At 37.2% G+C, this 17617-nt stretch overlaps 1 protein-coding gene across 1 annotated transcript in view; it reads right to left on the bottom strand.

The window, feature by feature from the left end:
* tns1b (tensin 1b) overlaps positions 1 to 16338 on the bottom strand; it is a 343137-nt gene extending 326799 nt beyond the window's left edge. The window contains exon 1 of the mRNA XM_052147959.1: positions 16093 to 16338. Coding sequence (XP_052003919.1) covers positions 16093 to 16197 — 105 coding nt within the window. The 5' untranslated portion in view covers positions 16198 to 16338. The remainder of the gene's footprint in view (positions 1 to 16092) is intronic.
* Between the last annotated feature and the right edge of the window lie 1279 nt (positions 16339 to 17617).

Consider the following 17617-nt stretch of genomic DNA (forward strand, 5'->3'; position numbering starts at 1 on the left):
AGCCACATTCATCAACACACAAAGAGATGGAAGCGACTGCGTAGAATTCACATTTTGTCCATTCCATGCAATGGCCTTGAGCCAAAAGAGGTGTTTAAGTTGGACAAGCCTTGTAACACCCTACAAAAAGAGCACGCTAGCGTAACTCTGGGGGAAAAAAATACAGTTTCCCTTTACCCTTAATCTATCTAATCTATGTGGACTGTCATTTCATCCTAAAAGCAAAGCCTGTGCTGCATTAAAGTAGCTTTAAGTGACTGTATTAAAGTCTTTTGTACTTCATTATCTTCTGTTGACAGTGTCTTTGTGAAAGGTGTTTCTGCATCAGTGAGTTGGTAATGTCCTGAAAGTCTGCCTGTGAAAGAAATATCTGACCACCCATTCATGGATCTTCTGCAGTACAATAGTGCCTCACATTAACTTTGCAAATGCAAATTGATCTGGATCATACCATTGCACAATTAATAGAATAATTCATCGAGATTAAAGTTATGGCTGGCACAATTAACTAATAAAAAAGTATTGAGTACAGTATTCAATTTAATACATTTCCAATGGTGTAAAAATGTTAGGGATGAGGGATACTGAATTTTCACAATATATTTGCTAAATCGCTTACTTTAGAACGTTATTAGACTATTTTTAGTATCCATGCTTGTGTCGCAACTCATGAGTGTGAGAGCATAAATACAAGAGATGTTTAATAGTGTCTCTTATTTTAATATTAGACTCAGCACAATGAACAGAACAGAACACTGGTATCTCAAGAAGTGTTTTTAAAGGTTAAGGTTATATTTAACATGACACAGCATGTAATAACTAGGCTCTCCTGTACGCGATGCTGAAAAAAATAATGAGATGTGGTCAACGGTCAAAGATGTCCATCTTTTTACAAAAAAAACATCTGAATGGAACAGCCTCTGAGAGCTGGAATGTTTGATTATTTTCTTTGAATTCGTGCAAACTATCTGTTTCAATGTAAATATTCAAAGTTAATTCAACAATTTGCATGCATCATCACACAAATCGGCCAACAAATGTCGCTATGTGACATTTTTCATAAATTAAGATGTTAAAGATATATATTTAACTTTGGTAAATATTTAGTTTGTTTCAAAAAACTTTTAAATTAAGTAAAATTTGTCTCTGTATAGTGCTGAAAGAAAGCGGCGAAAGCAAACAAAAGCGAAAAGTACAGTTTAAAACAAAAGTGAAAAGCACCATTGGTCATTTTGAATTATTTTTGAATTGCTACAAATTGGGACACTCACTTGCAATGTAGGTGGTGTAACAATACATTGAGCGAGTGATGAAACAAAACTATAAAGCCACCATTATAGTTAAAGCACAGACACCTTTGTAAATTAGATATTTATTCTAAAGTTTAGACAGCTTTATCGGTTATAACATGCTTTTTGTCATTATTTTCTTGTGATAACTGTTAATCCCGTTCTCAGATTTAGGTGGATTGTCAAGGTCTTGACATCAATTGACCCTTAATTTTTTTCAAACCAAGCGTTAGCATTAGGAAAATGTAAAAATTATATCCTCAATCTGATCCCGGTCTCACTCAATGTACAGTCCTCTGAGTTGGCATTCGTTGCACTTGCACCACGTTACTGACAGCTTAAACATCACTTTCTTATGTAACACTAGCAGATGTATTTTGTCAACCTGTAATCTAAAAGTCAGCTACAGTTTATAGGATCTTAAAGGCAATTTAATGAAATCAGATGGCAATTATTATTAGCTTTTGATTTTGGACTGGCAATATTAAACACATTTACATTTAGGGATTTTAATTTCCCTTTAGAGAAATGCACTAATTAGAAAACCTAATGGAATGCAGTTCAGTTTAGCTCTACTGTATATTCAAATTCAGAAACCCTCAGTAATCTGTCTTTTCTCACCAGAGTAATACCATCTCCAAGATCTTTCATTAGGATTCTCTCACAGGTGTGTGACTTGTTGAAATGACCAGCCAAAGTCAGCACAGACCTTTCATTAAAGTTTCATGTTGCCCCAAACCTGTCCACAATATTCACACGACGCTTTGCAGGCAATGTGGGCACAACTTCCGGTTAAGTGTAAACAATCGTTATGTTATGTACTATCGCAGCATTAAAAGTGACAGAAACTTTAGAACAAATGATCACAGAATTATAGTGAGTTATAATGATTATGGATTTCAGGATGATGGCCAAATTTAGAAGTATTTTAGTTATTTTGATGAGTCTTTAACCATCGCTGGAAGAACCTGATCTGACTAACCTGAAAAGCTATGTAGCCTATTAGCACCTTAACAACTGTAAAGTTTGACATGTTTGGAGGATTGTATATAATTATGTTTATTTTAAAGCATATATTGTGTCTAGTCAGAACCTGAAGAATTTGTTGCACTGAGATGATGTACTTACTGCAGATACAGAGAGGTCCAGACAGCAGGATGCTCGTGTATTACAGGACTCAGGCGATGAGACTCATGCTGCCATTTTTTGGATAAAATACAAATATTTTTCAGGAGATGAATGTGTAGTAAACTCAATCTAGCTTTATAATTGTTAGTTTACACACATAATATCCATATCTAAATGCTATAACCAACATTAAATGTTTTAGTGTTGTCTGAACAACTGATCCTGTTGAAATATTGAATTTATTGTTCTTGTGTAGGAAATAACAATGTATTAGCAGCCACACAATAAACTGTACTTTACAAAAAGAACTACATGCAATACAAATAAAAATTTAATTGTACATATATTATAAACATTGCACAAAAAAGTTCAATGTTCTCTGTAAAACAACAATAAAATGGCAGCCAACAGTCAACCCGCCTTACAAGTAAAATAGCCAATCACCTATTAGATACAGAAATCGGCAGTTAATCAACTCGAGAACATGCATGCTCATTAGCTATACAAGATGGTATAATTGCGCTTTAGTGTAATCGGAGGTAAAGAAACACAATTTATTATACCATTTGTGATGGAACGACACACCCTTCCCATGGATCATTGTCACCCCGCCTCGCATGATCCCAATGAAGAGCCTCATCACCACTGCCTTTAAACATCAAGCGCACCTCTCCTTGGGAGACTGGTCTCTCTACCTGCTGGTTTCTAGTTAGATGCATTTTTATCTGAGAATGTTGAATACAAAATTCGGAAAATACGGAAATACTTCTGGACCTTTCTAATTCCTTTGTTTTTGTTTACATTAATGAAATGGTATATATAACTTTCTTTCTTCAATGGAACACAAAAAAGAGGTGTTAGGCAGAATGTTGGGGACTGTTAGTCTCAGTCACCATTTGCTTTCAATGAGTATACTTTTCAAACAAAGAAAGTTGAAAGTTGCTGACATTCTGCCTTACATTTCCTTTTGTGTTGCTCTTAAGAAAGTAAATCATATGGGTTTGGATCAACATGTACAGTAGGTGAGTTAATGATAACATTATTTTCATTATTGTGTGAACTATTCCTTTAACTTAAAATAAATATTAATGTGGACAGATATATAGCCTTAGGTAACCAAGTATGAAAAGGCACAATGACCAACTGTCAGCATATGTGCACATGGTGCACTTAAAAAGGTCTGCCAGGGGTCAGGTATAGTTCCTGATGCATTGATACTTTCATTAAAGCATGGAGGGAGTGGTGCAGAGGTCAGCCGTAGGAGTTGCCTTGGAGACTGCACAGAGAGCACACTGTTTTCTGCTGGACAGTGGGACACTGGAATGTGGGGAGGGATTGTGGGTAACTTTCACTGCACCATACACCTTATCAGGAAGTTATGAAGTTTGTTGGTGGTGTGTCACAAAGAAAACAAGGCGACACTGTACTAACATCACACATAAACAGGAAATTACACTTAATTTGCTTGAGTGATCCCACGACTATGCAGAACACAAATTGGATGAAATTAAAAACAAATCCTATTCATTGATTTCAAATCAATGGCTTAAACCCAATAGTGTCATAAAAATAGTCCTTGTGGCCTGTATGTCACATTCTGTCTTCTGAAGGCATACAATATGTTTGGGTGAAAAACAAACCGAAATGTAAGATAACTTGTGGAACTTTGACTTTCGCCATAGCTCTAAACACGAACATGAGGAAATGATGAATGTTCATTTTTGGGTAAACTATTCCTTTAAAGGTGCTGTAAGCTATGTTAGCCATTTCACTAACGTATGCCAGACTTAGAAAGACTTCTGATTGTCTAAACAATAGCCTCTCTGTAAGGAATTTCTGGTTTGGTAGAGAGGGTAGAGTCACATAGGGTAACCTCCTCGTGGTCGCTATAATATGGTTCGCTCTCGTTTGGACGCGTGGTGAGTTGGGCGTAGATGCTGCAGAGAATAGCGTGATGCCTCCACACACGCTATGCCGCGGTAACACACTCAACAAGCCACGTGATAAGATGCTACTCCACCAAGTCCCTACGCCACCATGAGGACTTAGAGCAAATTGGGAATTGAGCATTCCAAATTGGGGATAAAAACGGGACAAAATATAAAAAAATAAAAAAAAACTTGAACTATGGAATAAAGTTAATTAATTGGCTAGCATCCTTTTCTCTGTCTTTGGAACAGAATGTCTCAATGGAAAACATTTTGATCGGACAAACAAATCATATTTGACATGGACTTTATTCAAACAGATACATTTAATAGATAAAAAAAGATTACACCAAAACACACCTGACATTGATAACATGGCTCTCTTATGCATTTATTTCCAACAGTGTTTTTCTCATTATTCAAATATGGCAAGTGCTTCAACTTTTATTGTACAAGACATCATTCCACAGGAGTGCATATGGAAAAGGTACAACATTTAAAATATCATAATGCACATAGGCACAGGGTGAATGAACTGTAGGTAAGGCAAGGGTAAGTGCTTATTGATTTAAACGTGAATTGATGTATGCTAATTACAAATTATTTTTTTACAAATTTGGATCAGGCTGATCTCTTTTTCAACAAGTTCATATGCTACCATAATCTAATAAATAGGTTGTAATCTAAAAATTATACCAAATAAATTAATATTTGTTGTCATAATGTACAATTATTTTTAAAAGACTGCATCATTTTCTGTAAAGCTGCCCAGAAACGATGTGTGTTGTGAAAAGTGCTATACAAATTACATTGACTTGACATTTCCCTTGTAAATGTATGATCAGCGATGTACGATGAATTCAGTCACAGCCACTGATCTGAAGTGAGCTTTTTCTTTCTCACTAGTAATTCATGTTTAGACTTGTGGTTGGGATCCGATCAGCATCATCCCTGAGCGGCAATTAGAATTGTCTGTCGATATACCTATATTCATTAAAATGCATATATGCCTGTGGCCAGTGGCCAGTGGGAGGCTAAGCCTTCCCTAGCCTTTAGGCTTTGCACACCGAATGCAAATTTCCACATTGATTTCTCATGATTTCTTTCTTTTCTTTCTGGATCGAAGCAATGCATTTCAATTGAGTCATTCACAACTGGAGCAAGCATTCAAGCAAAGCTTTTTTTTGTGGTGTGTCAATTTGTTTTTCTTCATCCACCGATAAATGCACTGTCCAATAAAATATGAACTTTGGATCACATGTCAGGATCAGATGCAGTTACCAAAACCAGCTCAAAATGTGGTACTAAAATACAGAGAGCTGTTTTGACCACCGATATTTAAAAGTAAAAACCAACATTAACAACTCAAAGAAGAAACCAGCAGTGAGGATGTGTCATTCATTTGCATCAAATTTTTTTAATTTCCAAAAAAAGAAGAGAAAACAAAAATCCTAAGAAGTCTAAATAGTCTTTACAAAACTGTGTTGGGGCCCAGACACTGCCAATGCAGTGGTGTCTGAGGGATCTTCTATGAAAATATTACAATATTTAATAGAGTTTATCAATTGAGTGCAGAAGGATATGAATGTTATAAGATGATCTGTTCATTTTGAATCATAATAGTATATATATAATAGTAAATATATGACAGTATATATTTAAAAATTTATTTCTTTACATACAAATATCCAAGTATGGGGGCATAGAAGCCCTTGTGACTGAGGAATGATACTGTATGGGGGATCAGGGGGATCTCAAGAGAGAAACTTTTGAAAATGTAAAAGTCTGAATGGACCATTTTGTATTTTCACTAAAGTGAGAAAGACTAGGCTACAAACTAGTAATTGTTTTGTCTTTCATCCTTGTCAGAGATGATGACATCTGAATAATTTCACAAAATTAGAACTGAAAACTATTTGTTTATTATTAAAGGCTTGGAACATGCTGATTAATAAAACTAAATTTAGAAAGAAAAAAACGTTATGGTCTAAAGACGCTCTGAGTCTGGAAACACGCACCTCATGTTTACGCACATGTGGGGAAAAGAGGATGCGGGTGTGGCCCGGGACAGGGCATCAGTGAAGCGTGTTTCAGTGCTAGAGAAAAATATGAAAGAATACAGCGCAGAAAGATCAGATATGATGTAACCGGCACTGTTGTTTTGTCGCGCTGCTCACTAGAGTCGATGAGAGGGCGTAACCTTTGTCATGATGTCTTGCAGTCAAGATGGAATCAATCTGGGATCCGGAACGCGGTGACCTGCGTAGCGGGGGCAATAGCAACTTCATACAGTCTGAGGCTGCATATCCACTAAAGCGGAAGAAATCCGTACAAAGCCACTCCCAACGCTAGGGAACCGCTTGCCCCGCGATGCTGTCAATTTTATAAGCCACCTCGCAAGGTTGACACTCGGTTTTCATAGGAAGGATTTGAAAGTGCTCGCTCACATTCGCTCAGCATGCACCAGTGGAAACATATGCCAAGAAAGCCAAACTGCTAGTGTTTTTAGCAACACGCATGTTTAGATGTAGAACACAGACTAAATATAAAAAATTACTCAAAAGCTTATATCGTGGAGTATTTTTATCGTGATAAATATTGATATCGTTTTATTGCCCAGCCCTACATGTAAGCTGTTGCTTTATAAGTCTGCTCACAATCTAACACATTGCTGTTTCAGTGTGTTAACACGGCAACCTCCACCACCCCTCCACCACCCCACCACCACCAGTTGAGTCCCGTCCTGCATGGGGGTAGGCTCCTCGCCCCTGCCTCCTATCTCTGGCAGGATATGACGGATCCGAGAACAACTACTTCGGACCGCCAGACAGGGCCTACGCCAAAGAGAGACATTACGTTTCTGTTTTATATTTATCAAATAAGTGTAATCTTAAATTTCACACAAGTCTGCAAGTTTTCCTGATAGAAATGATATTGCTGCATTACTGCCTTGCAAACCCTTTAAAAATGATCTGATCTTATGTGAATTGTCTTCATGTTTATTCCACATTGCTGCATTTTCTGCATTCTTACGTGCATTCTCTTATATCTCTAATATAAAATACATTGTGGCATCTTTCCCTTTGTGTCACCTTCTGTTAATAAACAACTTTACGGATATTAAATTATTTTCCTTGGCAAATATTAATATTATTGCTGTGACTTGCAGTGCACTCTGTATATATATGGTCTTTGTATTCAAAATGCCTATGTATACCAAAAACATGGTGGTGTCTACCCAAAATCCTTATTGCTGTACTATAGTTGTGCAACCCAACGGGACCAGAGAACTCGGCCAGGTTCTGGTCAGTTTTTCAAATAGGACTTCGGGTTTTGGTCGGATATGTAATTAAAGAAAAAATAAACAAGCTTACCAAACTTGTTTCGCGCAGACTCTCACAAACATGTGGACGAGTTAGGGGCTGTTCACACCGGACGTGTTTTTGCACGCATCTGTTCTGTTTCCCATTGTTTAAACACATGTTGAACCAATGTTCTTGACATTTGCACCGCATCTCGCTTTTTCTTCAGCGTCTCGTGCAGGACCATAATGTATAATAATATAGTAGATACACATGCATTTAGGTACAGTATGCGTAGCAGGGTCACATAATCACTCTTGACCTATTTGATAACATGTTTTAATTGTTAATATTTTTTTACACTAATTTTTTCTAATCACCTCTAATACTGCAAGTCAGCTTGTCAATCAGAACTGAAAAGAGTATGAAGTGTCTCGAGTGTTTTCTTTCTTGTTGAGCATGTCAACAACAAATTCTTCATCACTGCTGTAACTTGTAGAGAAATCGGTTTTCTTTTTTTGATCTGATTGTTGTTCTTCTTCTCATCTTTTTTGTTATGCTGCATTAGTCCAGAACATTTTTTTTTTTTACAAAGCACCATAGAAATAAAACAGACTTGACTTGACTACTCAAAAACCCTTTTGTGTTTTGGACAAGTGACTTATTGTTATAATGACTGTCAATGTCATTACCCAATGAGCTATAAAATGCTTAAAGGCATTGCGCAACTTTTTTTATTCCTCCCAGGGTTAACAAGTGTAGCATGCTAGTCCTCAGAAAAGAACAAGGATTTAAACACAGGTGTTACACAACATTTGTGTTCGTCAGTACAACACTTAAACAGTTAAAGGAGGGTTCCCTTTCTCTAACAAATCTATCACTCCTGAATCTGCCAAATTAGTCAGTCCAACACAAATTGTAGCACTTCAGGACATAAAAACAAGCTTTAACAGAGTTAAACGGAGAATCTCAACATCATAGAAGAGGACATGCCTTAAGCCTGGTGACCACAGTGAGTATTTGTTTTTTTTTCCCAGCCTTTACCATTGTTGCTTGTCAAATAGTATAATAATACCCAAGTGAGATCTTGGGTAAAAGCCAAGGCCGTCTGTGCCACATAATTTTTATTTTTTTTATTTAAGACTTTGAGATATGCAGTACATAATTGCTGGGCATTTTAAGTCACCAGTCTCCATTCTAACATCCTCTTTAAAACTCAAAACTGAAGTGGTGATACGCAAGCCCAAGAGAGTTAAAGAAGAAGAGAAGATTATCATTCACAACTTAAATTTTTGTTCCTTACAAAAAGCTAGTTTATGGCTTCAGAGCACTTTGAAAATAGTGCACAAGTCATACAGTCTACTGTAAATACTTTTATGAGGCCCTACCAAGAAAAACATCTTTCACAATCCCTGAAATTTGTCTCAGACTTTAATATCACACAGAGGGCACCCAGCTTTAAGGATATAGAGCTCTGACAAGTCTCCTTTGATCTGCTTATTCTAGGTTTTTGCTAGGGGCCAGGGGTGTATTTTCTGAAGATGGGTCTAAAAATAAGAAAAGGCATTGATCTTGAGGAACAAATATGAGCTTAACCACAACAAGAGCCAGGAATAATGGAGCAGGACAGGAGATGACTTTTTAACCAGCACATGTTCCTACACCTGACTGGGCATGTTTTTCACTCAGGAACCCTCGGTGTTCCGCACAATCACTCTGTGATAGTACAAAAGCATAGGCAGTCGTGTGTGGAATAGCTCAACGGCATTGTTTGATAAAGAACCTCTGCCTTTTTAAGCTCTGTGCCGGCATTGAACAAGAATATTGAGAGTGAGCGCTGAGATAAGACCAAAACATTGAGCTGAATCCATGACAGGAGGGAAAGTGTTTCGGCTGGGTTCTGACAGATTAACACCGTGTAACACATTTTTTTTTTTTGGTTTTTGGTTCCTGAGTAGTAAGTGTTACATTTTCCAGTAAATCTTCCAGAACATTCCAGATAGATTCAGTGCTGAGTAAACTTAGAGTAACTTCAAGAACTTTCTATAATAGTAGTATAAATACAGTGGCCTTAAGCCCACCAGTTCAGTTTAGTTGCAGCTGCTTAAGTGGAGACATATCAACACCTTGTTGGATGCCTTGAAGTATGAGGAGTACGGCTGGGAGGTCATAGGAGAGCAAAGGTGGCCTTTCTGATGGGTCTACAAGGCAGTTTTAACAAGATTCACTGCTATCTTTGCCTTAGGGACAACAGGGACACCAAGGTGCAGTATCACAGGTGGGACTGGCCACAGCGGACTGAGTTCTCTGTTGGGAGGAACTGTTGGACCACGGAAGGTGCTGATGCCACCACTGCACATCAAATTGGGCCTTACGAAATTGTCAGAGCTCTAGATAAGGAGTCAGCAGCCTTCAAGTACCTTCAAGGCTTCTTCCCTAAGCTGTCTGAGGTGTCTTCGTCAGACCACATATAAAGAAGATCCTAGAGTGCAATGAATTCCCCAAGAAGCTCACTAGTAAGGAGAAAGCGGCTTGGAACAGCTTTGTCGCAGTGGTGCTGGGCTTCCTGGGCAATCACAATGCCGAAACCTTTGTGGAGCTGTATGAGACTCTGGTGAAGAACTACAGCACAATGGGCTGTAGGATGTCCCTCAGAGTCCATATCCTTGATGCTCATCTTGATAAATTCAAGGAGAACATGGAAGCGTACTCAGAGGAGCAAGGCGAGTACTTCCATCAGGATATACTGGACTTTGAACACCAGTAACAAGGACAGTATAGTGAGAACATGATGGGAGACTACAATTGGGGGCTGATTCACGAAAGTGATATAAAGTATAAACGTAAATCATGAAAAACTACTCACTTCTAAATCTTTTGCAGTCATTACTGTATTACTTTAGTATAAATACATGTTCATTTGGATTCATAAGTTGCTTTTTCTGACTTTATGTGAACGAAAAGGCACAAATTCACCCATTTTCTCATTGGAAATAGGTACATTTCAAAATATCACTGTCCTTGTCACAATAATAGCCATTTTCTATACTTTTGAGGCATAAGCAATTAGGAAATAACACTTACTACCCAGGAACAAAAATTGTGTTACATAGTGTTATCCAAAATATCCCAGTGCGAGAGGAATGGGGGCATAAAATCAGCAAACACTTGTGAAATTCTGTCATTATTTACTCAGCCTCAAGTTATTCCAAACATGTATGCTGTTTTTTTTTTCCTGTGGAACACACAAAAAAGATAATTTTTGTAGAATCTTTTTCAATACAATGATCATTTATATTGTTCTAGTCTGTCAAGCTTCATTACAGACTAACCAAAACATCAATAAAGCTCCATATCATAGCATTGTGTGAGGAACAGGATGAAATATAAAGTGATAATCTGCCATTTTTCTCAGGATTTGTGATTTAATGCTTTAATAAAAGTCATTGTTGTTGTAGAAACTCTAGTGTTTCCCCAAAAAACTGCCGCAATCAGGCCCGGCACCACAAGGGGGTAAAAGGATCTGGGAGTTAAATTAATGTTTTCATCTTTTAAAGATAAACGATCACTTTTGGTGCAAAAAATATTTCACATTAAGATATGTGAAAAGGGGCAGGAAATATTCCTAAACTGTTCACAGTGCTTGGCATTTTTTCCATCTAATGCAAGCTGGCACAATGCTGATTAATCAAGAGCATGAATCATTCCATAACCCCAAAACAGCCCCAGGATTTATAAACTAAATCAAATAAAGACTTTTTTGCCCTGACAAGTATGAAAAAGGAAATTTTTGGCATGCCTTGTTGTGTCCCATTAAGGGAGCTGTGCTCTATTACGCTGTCTAAAATAGGTAAGTGCCCTTGTGCTCTTACAAGTGTCTGACAAGCACACAGTTTCTACCGATAGAGTTACCTGGTGCAGGTAACAAGTTTTTCACTCTTCTGCAAATCCCTGGAATTTCAACCTTCATTCTACTGATGGCCTTTCCCACCTGTCTAATCCCACAACAGAACAGTCTATGTGATTTATTCCCATTAAAGGGATGAAAGAAAGCTTAAAAGTGTGCTCGGATGATTTGGGCACCGATGTTACACTACCAAATATTGGGAACAGATGAGAGACCACAGCTTGCAGTGTGATAAGATTGAGCTGTAAAACTGTTGAATAAAATAAAAAAAATACTGCAATCAGTGGTCAACTTTTATGGGTTTTTAAATGGCCAAATTTAAAGAAATGCTGACACTAAAGAGCAGAATAGCCAATGATTGGTATAAGTTATATATATTTACATTAACATTTATGCATTTGGCAAAGGCTTTTATTTCATTTGTTATATATATATATTTAACATCAGAATATTTGTTTAAGAGACTTGAAAACCAATGACATTGGATGTCCAACCTGTGTTGTTTTGGGAGCTATAGCAGAGGGGAAAATGATCCATAAATAATAACAAAATGTGGGTTTCTTATTCGCAAAACGACATGAGGGTGAGTGAATAATGACATAATTATTCATTTTTGGGTGATTCTTTCCTTTAATCTGACACATGAGCTCACACCTATTCCAATAATCTCAAAATTGCCAAATATTTGCCAATTAAGAGCCATTTTGATCTTATGATTGCAATCTTACTTGAACTGATAACATCTGACTTTTTCAAATAAGGCTTTAGGGAGCAGTATTGAGATATATATATATATATATATATATATATATATATATATATATATATAAAAATAATAATAAAAAGGTTGGATAACTACATAAGGATCATTAAAGGTTTGGAATTCTAATGCATTTTTCTGATACAAGCATTTTAACATGCAGTTGCACAGTTCACTGGACTTGATCTGCCTCTAGACTTCAGCAAGTTTGGGTAATCCCTGGTATTTATGCTAAAAAATAACACTGAAATAGAAAATGTATCTTCTAAAAAAATGCACATTCCTCATAAACTAAATTCCACCAGTTCATCTTCAGATCAAAAGCAAGACAGTCTTGTCTTGAGGATCAGTGATTTTTTTTGCTTTATTGATTTTGCTTTAACAATTTATTTCACTTATTGAAACACGACAAACACAAGACATTTCTAAATACAAATTGCACTTTAAACTAAATGAAAAAAGCAATAAAATAAAGTGATAAAAAAATCTTATTTAACCATCTCCCCAAATCCAAAAATTTACCGTCACCAACAGTCCCATTTGCCATCAATGGCCGTCAATGACAACAGGTGGAAAATATATATTTTTTTATAACAATTATTAATAAAGACAATAATAATCAAAACAAATAAGCCTAATAAATTCCCTTGTGTTCCCAAAATAATGCTGCCAAATATGTGTTCTTATAGAATTTGTGTTTGTATTGTGTTTTGTTAATACAGTTAATGCTGCCTATAGAAAAGAACATAGAAATCAATTTTAGGTTCAATATGAGCGTGTCTTGTATTACTTTATGTTTTAATCACTTTCATCTTTGTTTCTTTAATACAAAGATATACATTACTGATCATGCAGAGTTGCGTTCACAATGCATGCCGACCACGTGGAAATATAGCGAACTAAACTCACAGCACCTCACGAGATGATCGGAGATAATTTGCAGCATTCTCATTGATGACATTATTATTGCAAACAGTTTTCAGAAGAATGAATGAAGAATGAGTTTGCAAACTGGATTCAGCCTCGTCGGATTTTGCGGGTGGTGGGTGCTAGCTTCACACCTAGGCCACTGTTTAATATATTTGAAGACTTCACAGATCCATGGTTTTGTCATTTCCCAATATTGTTGATCATCATCTGTTTGCAATCGGCATCGGGATCTTTGTAAGATACTGTCGAGTAGCCTGATTGACCCAGTAGTCCTCTGATGAAAGATAAAGCTCACTATCTCTAACTGAATAGTCTAAATGCACCCCACACACATAAATACACACTGTACATCCTGCAGACCACCCTTCACAAGCAAGAGCAGAAGAAATGGGGGTAATCAGAGGGTTCATACCATCCTAACAAGTCTCTGATTATCATAAAGGAGACATTTATGTAACCCATGTAATGCAAAGTCTACATTTGATTTGTCTAAGACTCAGATCACAGACCGCCCAATACAATCCATCTGATGCATCTTGCACACAAAAATGACAAGCACTTGCTGAAATCTGGATTTTCATTGTTATTTCTGTACAACTATTTATGTTATTTCAGATAAACTTGCCTGAATTTTCATGTAACAATAAATCAAACTATGATCAATTTACAGGTCTGTCAGACAGTCTTTTCCTGTCAAGAATAAGCTATGTGGACCTTATGTAGACTTTAAGATGATAGTCCAGCTAGTCCAGAGTATACTTTCATCAACTTTGTAATGAGTTAAGAAGATAGAAAACAGAAACCTTCTATTTTAAAAAGATTATGTACTTGTTTTTTTTTGGATGCCTACAGACTACAGTGATACTGAGAAATGCAAAATAGCAGGGTGGGCCAGAAACCCTGTCATAGCATTATCAAAATGAAAGATGAGTATTCGGATATGCGTCTTCAACAACATTCCTCCATAACTGCAAGTTCCTTGTCTGAGAGCGAAGCAACAATGCAGCACTTGTTACCCCAGCCCCTGTGCCCCAAGTAACGCCCCTCCTGACCTTCTAAAACAGACCCCACCACCCACTGAAGACCACCCCATCAGAAGAGTCCCAGATGTCTTCGAGGAGTCCAGGTACACTTGTAAACTGCTGGTATTATAAGTTCATGAAATATCACAACATGCAATAAAACAGTATGTGAAATGTCACTGTAAATCTAGTACAGCATACAAAAGGCCTTTTTAGAGAAAGGATCAATAAATAGATTGTATGCAGAATGCAAAAGTATTCACCAGAATGCAATCTGGATTCAATTAGTAATTAAACTGTAATGATGCAACCCCTTCATTGATCCAAATGCGAACAGATCAGTATTGTATGCTTAGTCTTCATGGGTTTGCCCTGATTTTTCACTGACTGGTAATGTATAAGATTGTGTTTATGCTGTGAGGTCTGAATACAGGAGTATCTGGGCTTTTTTCTTTTCTCTCATAAATTAATTTTATAGGTGGAGTTGTGGATATAATCTTCCTACAATATACTATAAAAACACAATACCAAACAAAACACAACCCAGTCTTGCAACAGCACAGGCCTAAACTACAAGCAAAAAGTCTGGAAACATTTGACTGCATTTATAATGTTAACCTTTTGATGTAAAGGATTAAAGGCTTACATTTTCTATATATATATATACACACAGATTAGCCACAACATTAAAACCACCTGCCTAATATTGTGTAGGTCCCCCTCGTGCCACCAAAACAGTGCCAACCCACATCTGATAACAGCATTCTAAGATGCTATTCTTCTCACCACAATTGTACAGAGCGGTTATCTGAGTTACCGTAGACTTTTCATCAGCAATGCATTTCCATCCACAGAACTGCCGCTCACTGGATGTTTTTGGGTTTTTTTGCAACCATTCAGAGTAAATTCTAGAGACTGTTGTGTGTGGAAATCCCAGGAGATCAGCAAGTACAGAAATACTCAAACCAGCCCATCTGGCACCAACAATCATTCATGCGATTATCTAATCAGCCAATCATTTGGCACCAATGCATGAAATCATGCATATATGGGTCAGGAGCTTCAGATAATGTTCACGTAAACCATCAGAATGGGGGCAAAACATTATCTCAGTAACATGGACCGTGACATGATTTTTGGTGCCTGATGGGCTGGTTTGAGTATTTCTGTACTTGCTGATCTCCTGGGAATTTCAAGCGCAACAGTCTCTAGAATTTAGTCAGAACAATATTAGCCAGGTGGATTACTGTTAAGGCTGATCGGTGTATATTGGCCTATATATTCCTGTATTCTGTATTATAGCCACTACATATTATATTTATAAAAGTTTGAATTATTATGCATTATTTATATGAATGATCTTTATTTGGAGGCATTTCTCAGCATACAATGATGTATGTGATTATTCTTAGTACATTTATGTAATAAATTAAATGTGTGTATTTTTGTGTATATATGCATGGCCTTGTGAAGTTGGTTGAGAACAAAAATGTTGATTACATTTGCTTTTGGTCACATTATAATTTCCATGCCTCCAATAGTGTAATTTTATAGATTACAAGATTAAATATTTTCAAATGTGGAAAATAACAACAAAAAAAGAAAATGTAATTGTGTTCAAACTTGACTAGTACAGTAGTGTGCTATTTTTAATCCAAAAGAAACCTTATTTCATCTTTATAATAAACTGATTTTTTTATTTTGAATACAGGTTGAATTTTCCAATCCACTACAATTATTTACGGTTTCATTTCAAGTACATAGTTTAATGTCAAGACCATGTAATTAACTTTTTTCCAAGATTTTCATGCACCCCCATGTCCTACCTTAGATAAGAGTCTCTTTTCCTCTTTCTTCTTCTCCACATGTTGATCCAAAGGCATCTGCAGAAAGTCGTCTTCACAACAAATTAAACTCACGGTGCATCCCATCCAGACACGTTCAGGAAAACGCTCTTACGACCCATTCAATGCTAAACTTATCCGTTATTTATTCTCTGTCCGATACTCCGATTACCAGAAGGTCCCAGCGGCAGGTATGAGCTTTCATCAAACGTGAAGTGTGAACTGGACACGGTACATTTTACCTCAGAGATCTGACAGTTACGCTGGCTTGAAGTTGCTGTTCCGTTAGTATCTGTTAGAAGTGTGGGCGTCTCAGCGAACTTGACCGCGAACGATGTTCCCGCTTCCCCTCACAAAACTCCCATTCTTTATCTTAGTGCAGAGAGGCAGCTCTCTCTTTTCCACTGTTGAGGAACAGAAATGAATGGTGAGTGAGGGGAATAGTTTTTGAAATCTGGGATATGTAACTCGCACACACTCTCTCGCGCGCTCTCCCATACGCTGCCTGCCTCGCGCGCGCGCACACACATACACACCTTCCAGAACATGCGCCAGGTAATGTAGTAATACGACTGACTGGCTTTCAATGTAAACTCTCTCAGCTTATTAACATGCAGTTCGCATGCCTTGTTTCCTTCTGTCACTTGCTCAAACTGCACAGGTTACTAGAGTTCTTTTCTTTTGTAGTATAGGCAAAAATGGTTTTACATCTAATATAAAGTGTTCTTAACCCTATCTATCTATCTATCTATCTATCTATCTATCTATCTATCTATCTATCTATCTATCTATCTAAATGTCTGTCTGTCTGCCAAGCAATGGCCTAGCAACCACACAGAATACCCTAGCAATCATCTAACAACCCTCTAGCAACTGTCTAGCTATCATCAAAGACACCCTATTATCTGTCTGTCTGTCTGCCGGCCTCCCAATCATTGCCCTAGCAACCACCCAGAACACCCTAGCAACCATCCAGACTATCTAATAATCTTAACTATCATCAAAGACACCCTATCATCCATATGTCTGGCAATGCCCTAGCAACCACCTAGAACAACCTTGCAAACTATCCAGAGCACATAGCAACTGTCTAGCGATCATCAAAATCCATCTGTCTGGCTGGCTTGTATTAGGGATGTGCATGAGTAGTCAAATATTTGTTCTGCAATCATTAGTCGAATAGTAAAAATACTATTCGAATATCACAAAGTTTTGCTTTGCTGGCCATATATACAATGAGATGCATGTTAAATCCTGAACAAACAAACTAAAACTGGTAGTTTTTACAGAATGCACTGGGTGGCGCTGTTGAGTGTGGATACAAATTGATCACATATGTTGAGCAAATGGTTCTGTCAGTACGTTCAGATAGACACCAAAAAGCGGGTTATTACGAGAATGTGGCTTACTGTGAGAACGCTGGGTTCCTGTTTATATGTGCTGGATAAGCGGTGTACACTTTACTCTCGTATATTTCATCAGAAAGCAGCATCCCCGTTGCAACGTA

This window comes from Xyrauchen texanus, chromosome 18, assembly GCF_025860055.1.
Source record: "Xyrauchen texanus isolate HMW12.3.18 chromosome 18, RBS_HiC_50CHRs, whole genome shotgun sequence".
Lineage (NCBI taxonomy): Eukaryota > Metazoa > Chordata > Actinopteri > Cypriniformes > Catostomidae > Xyrauchen > Xyrauchen texanus.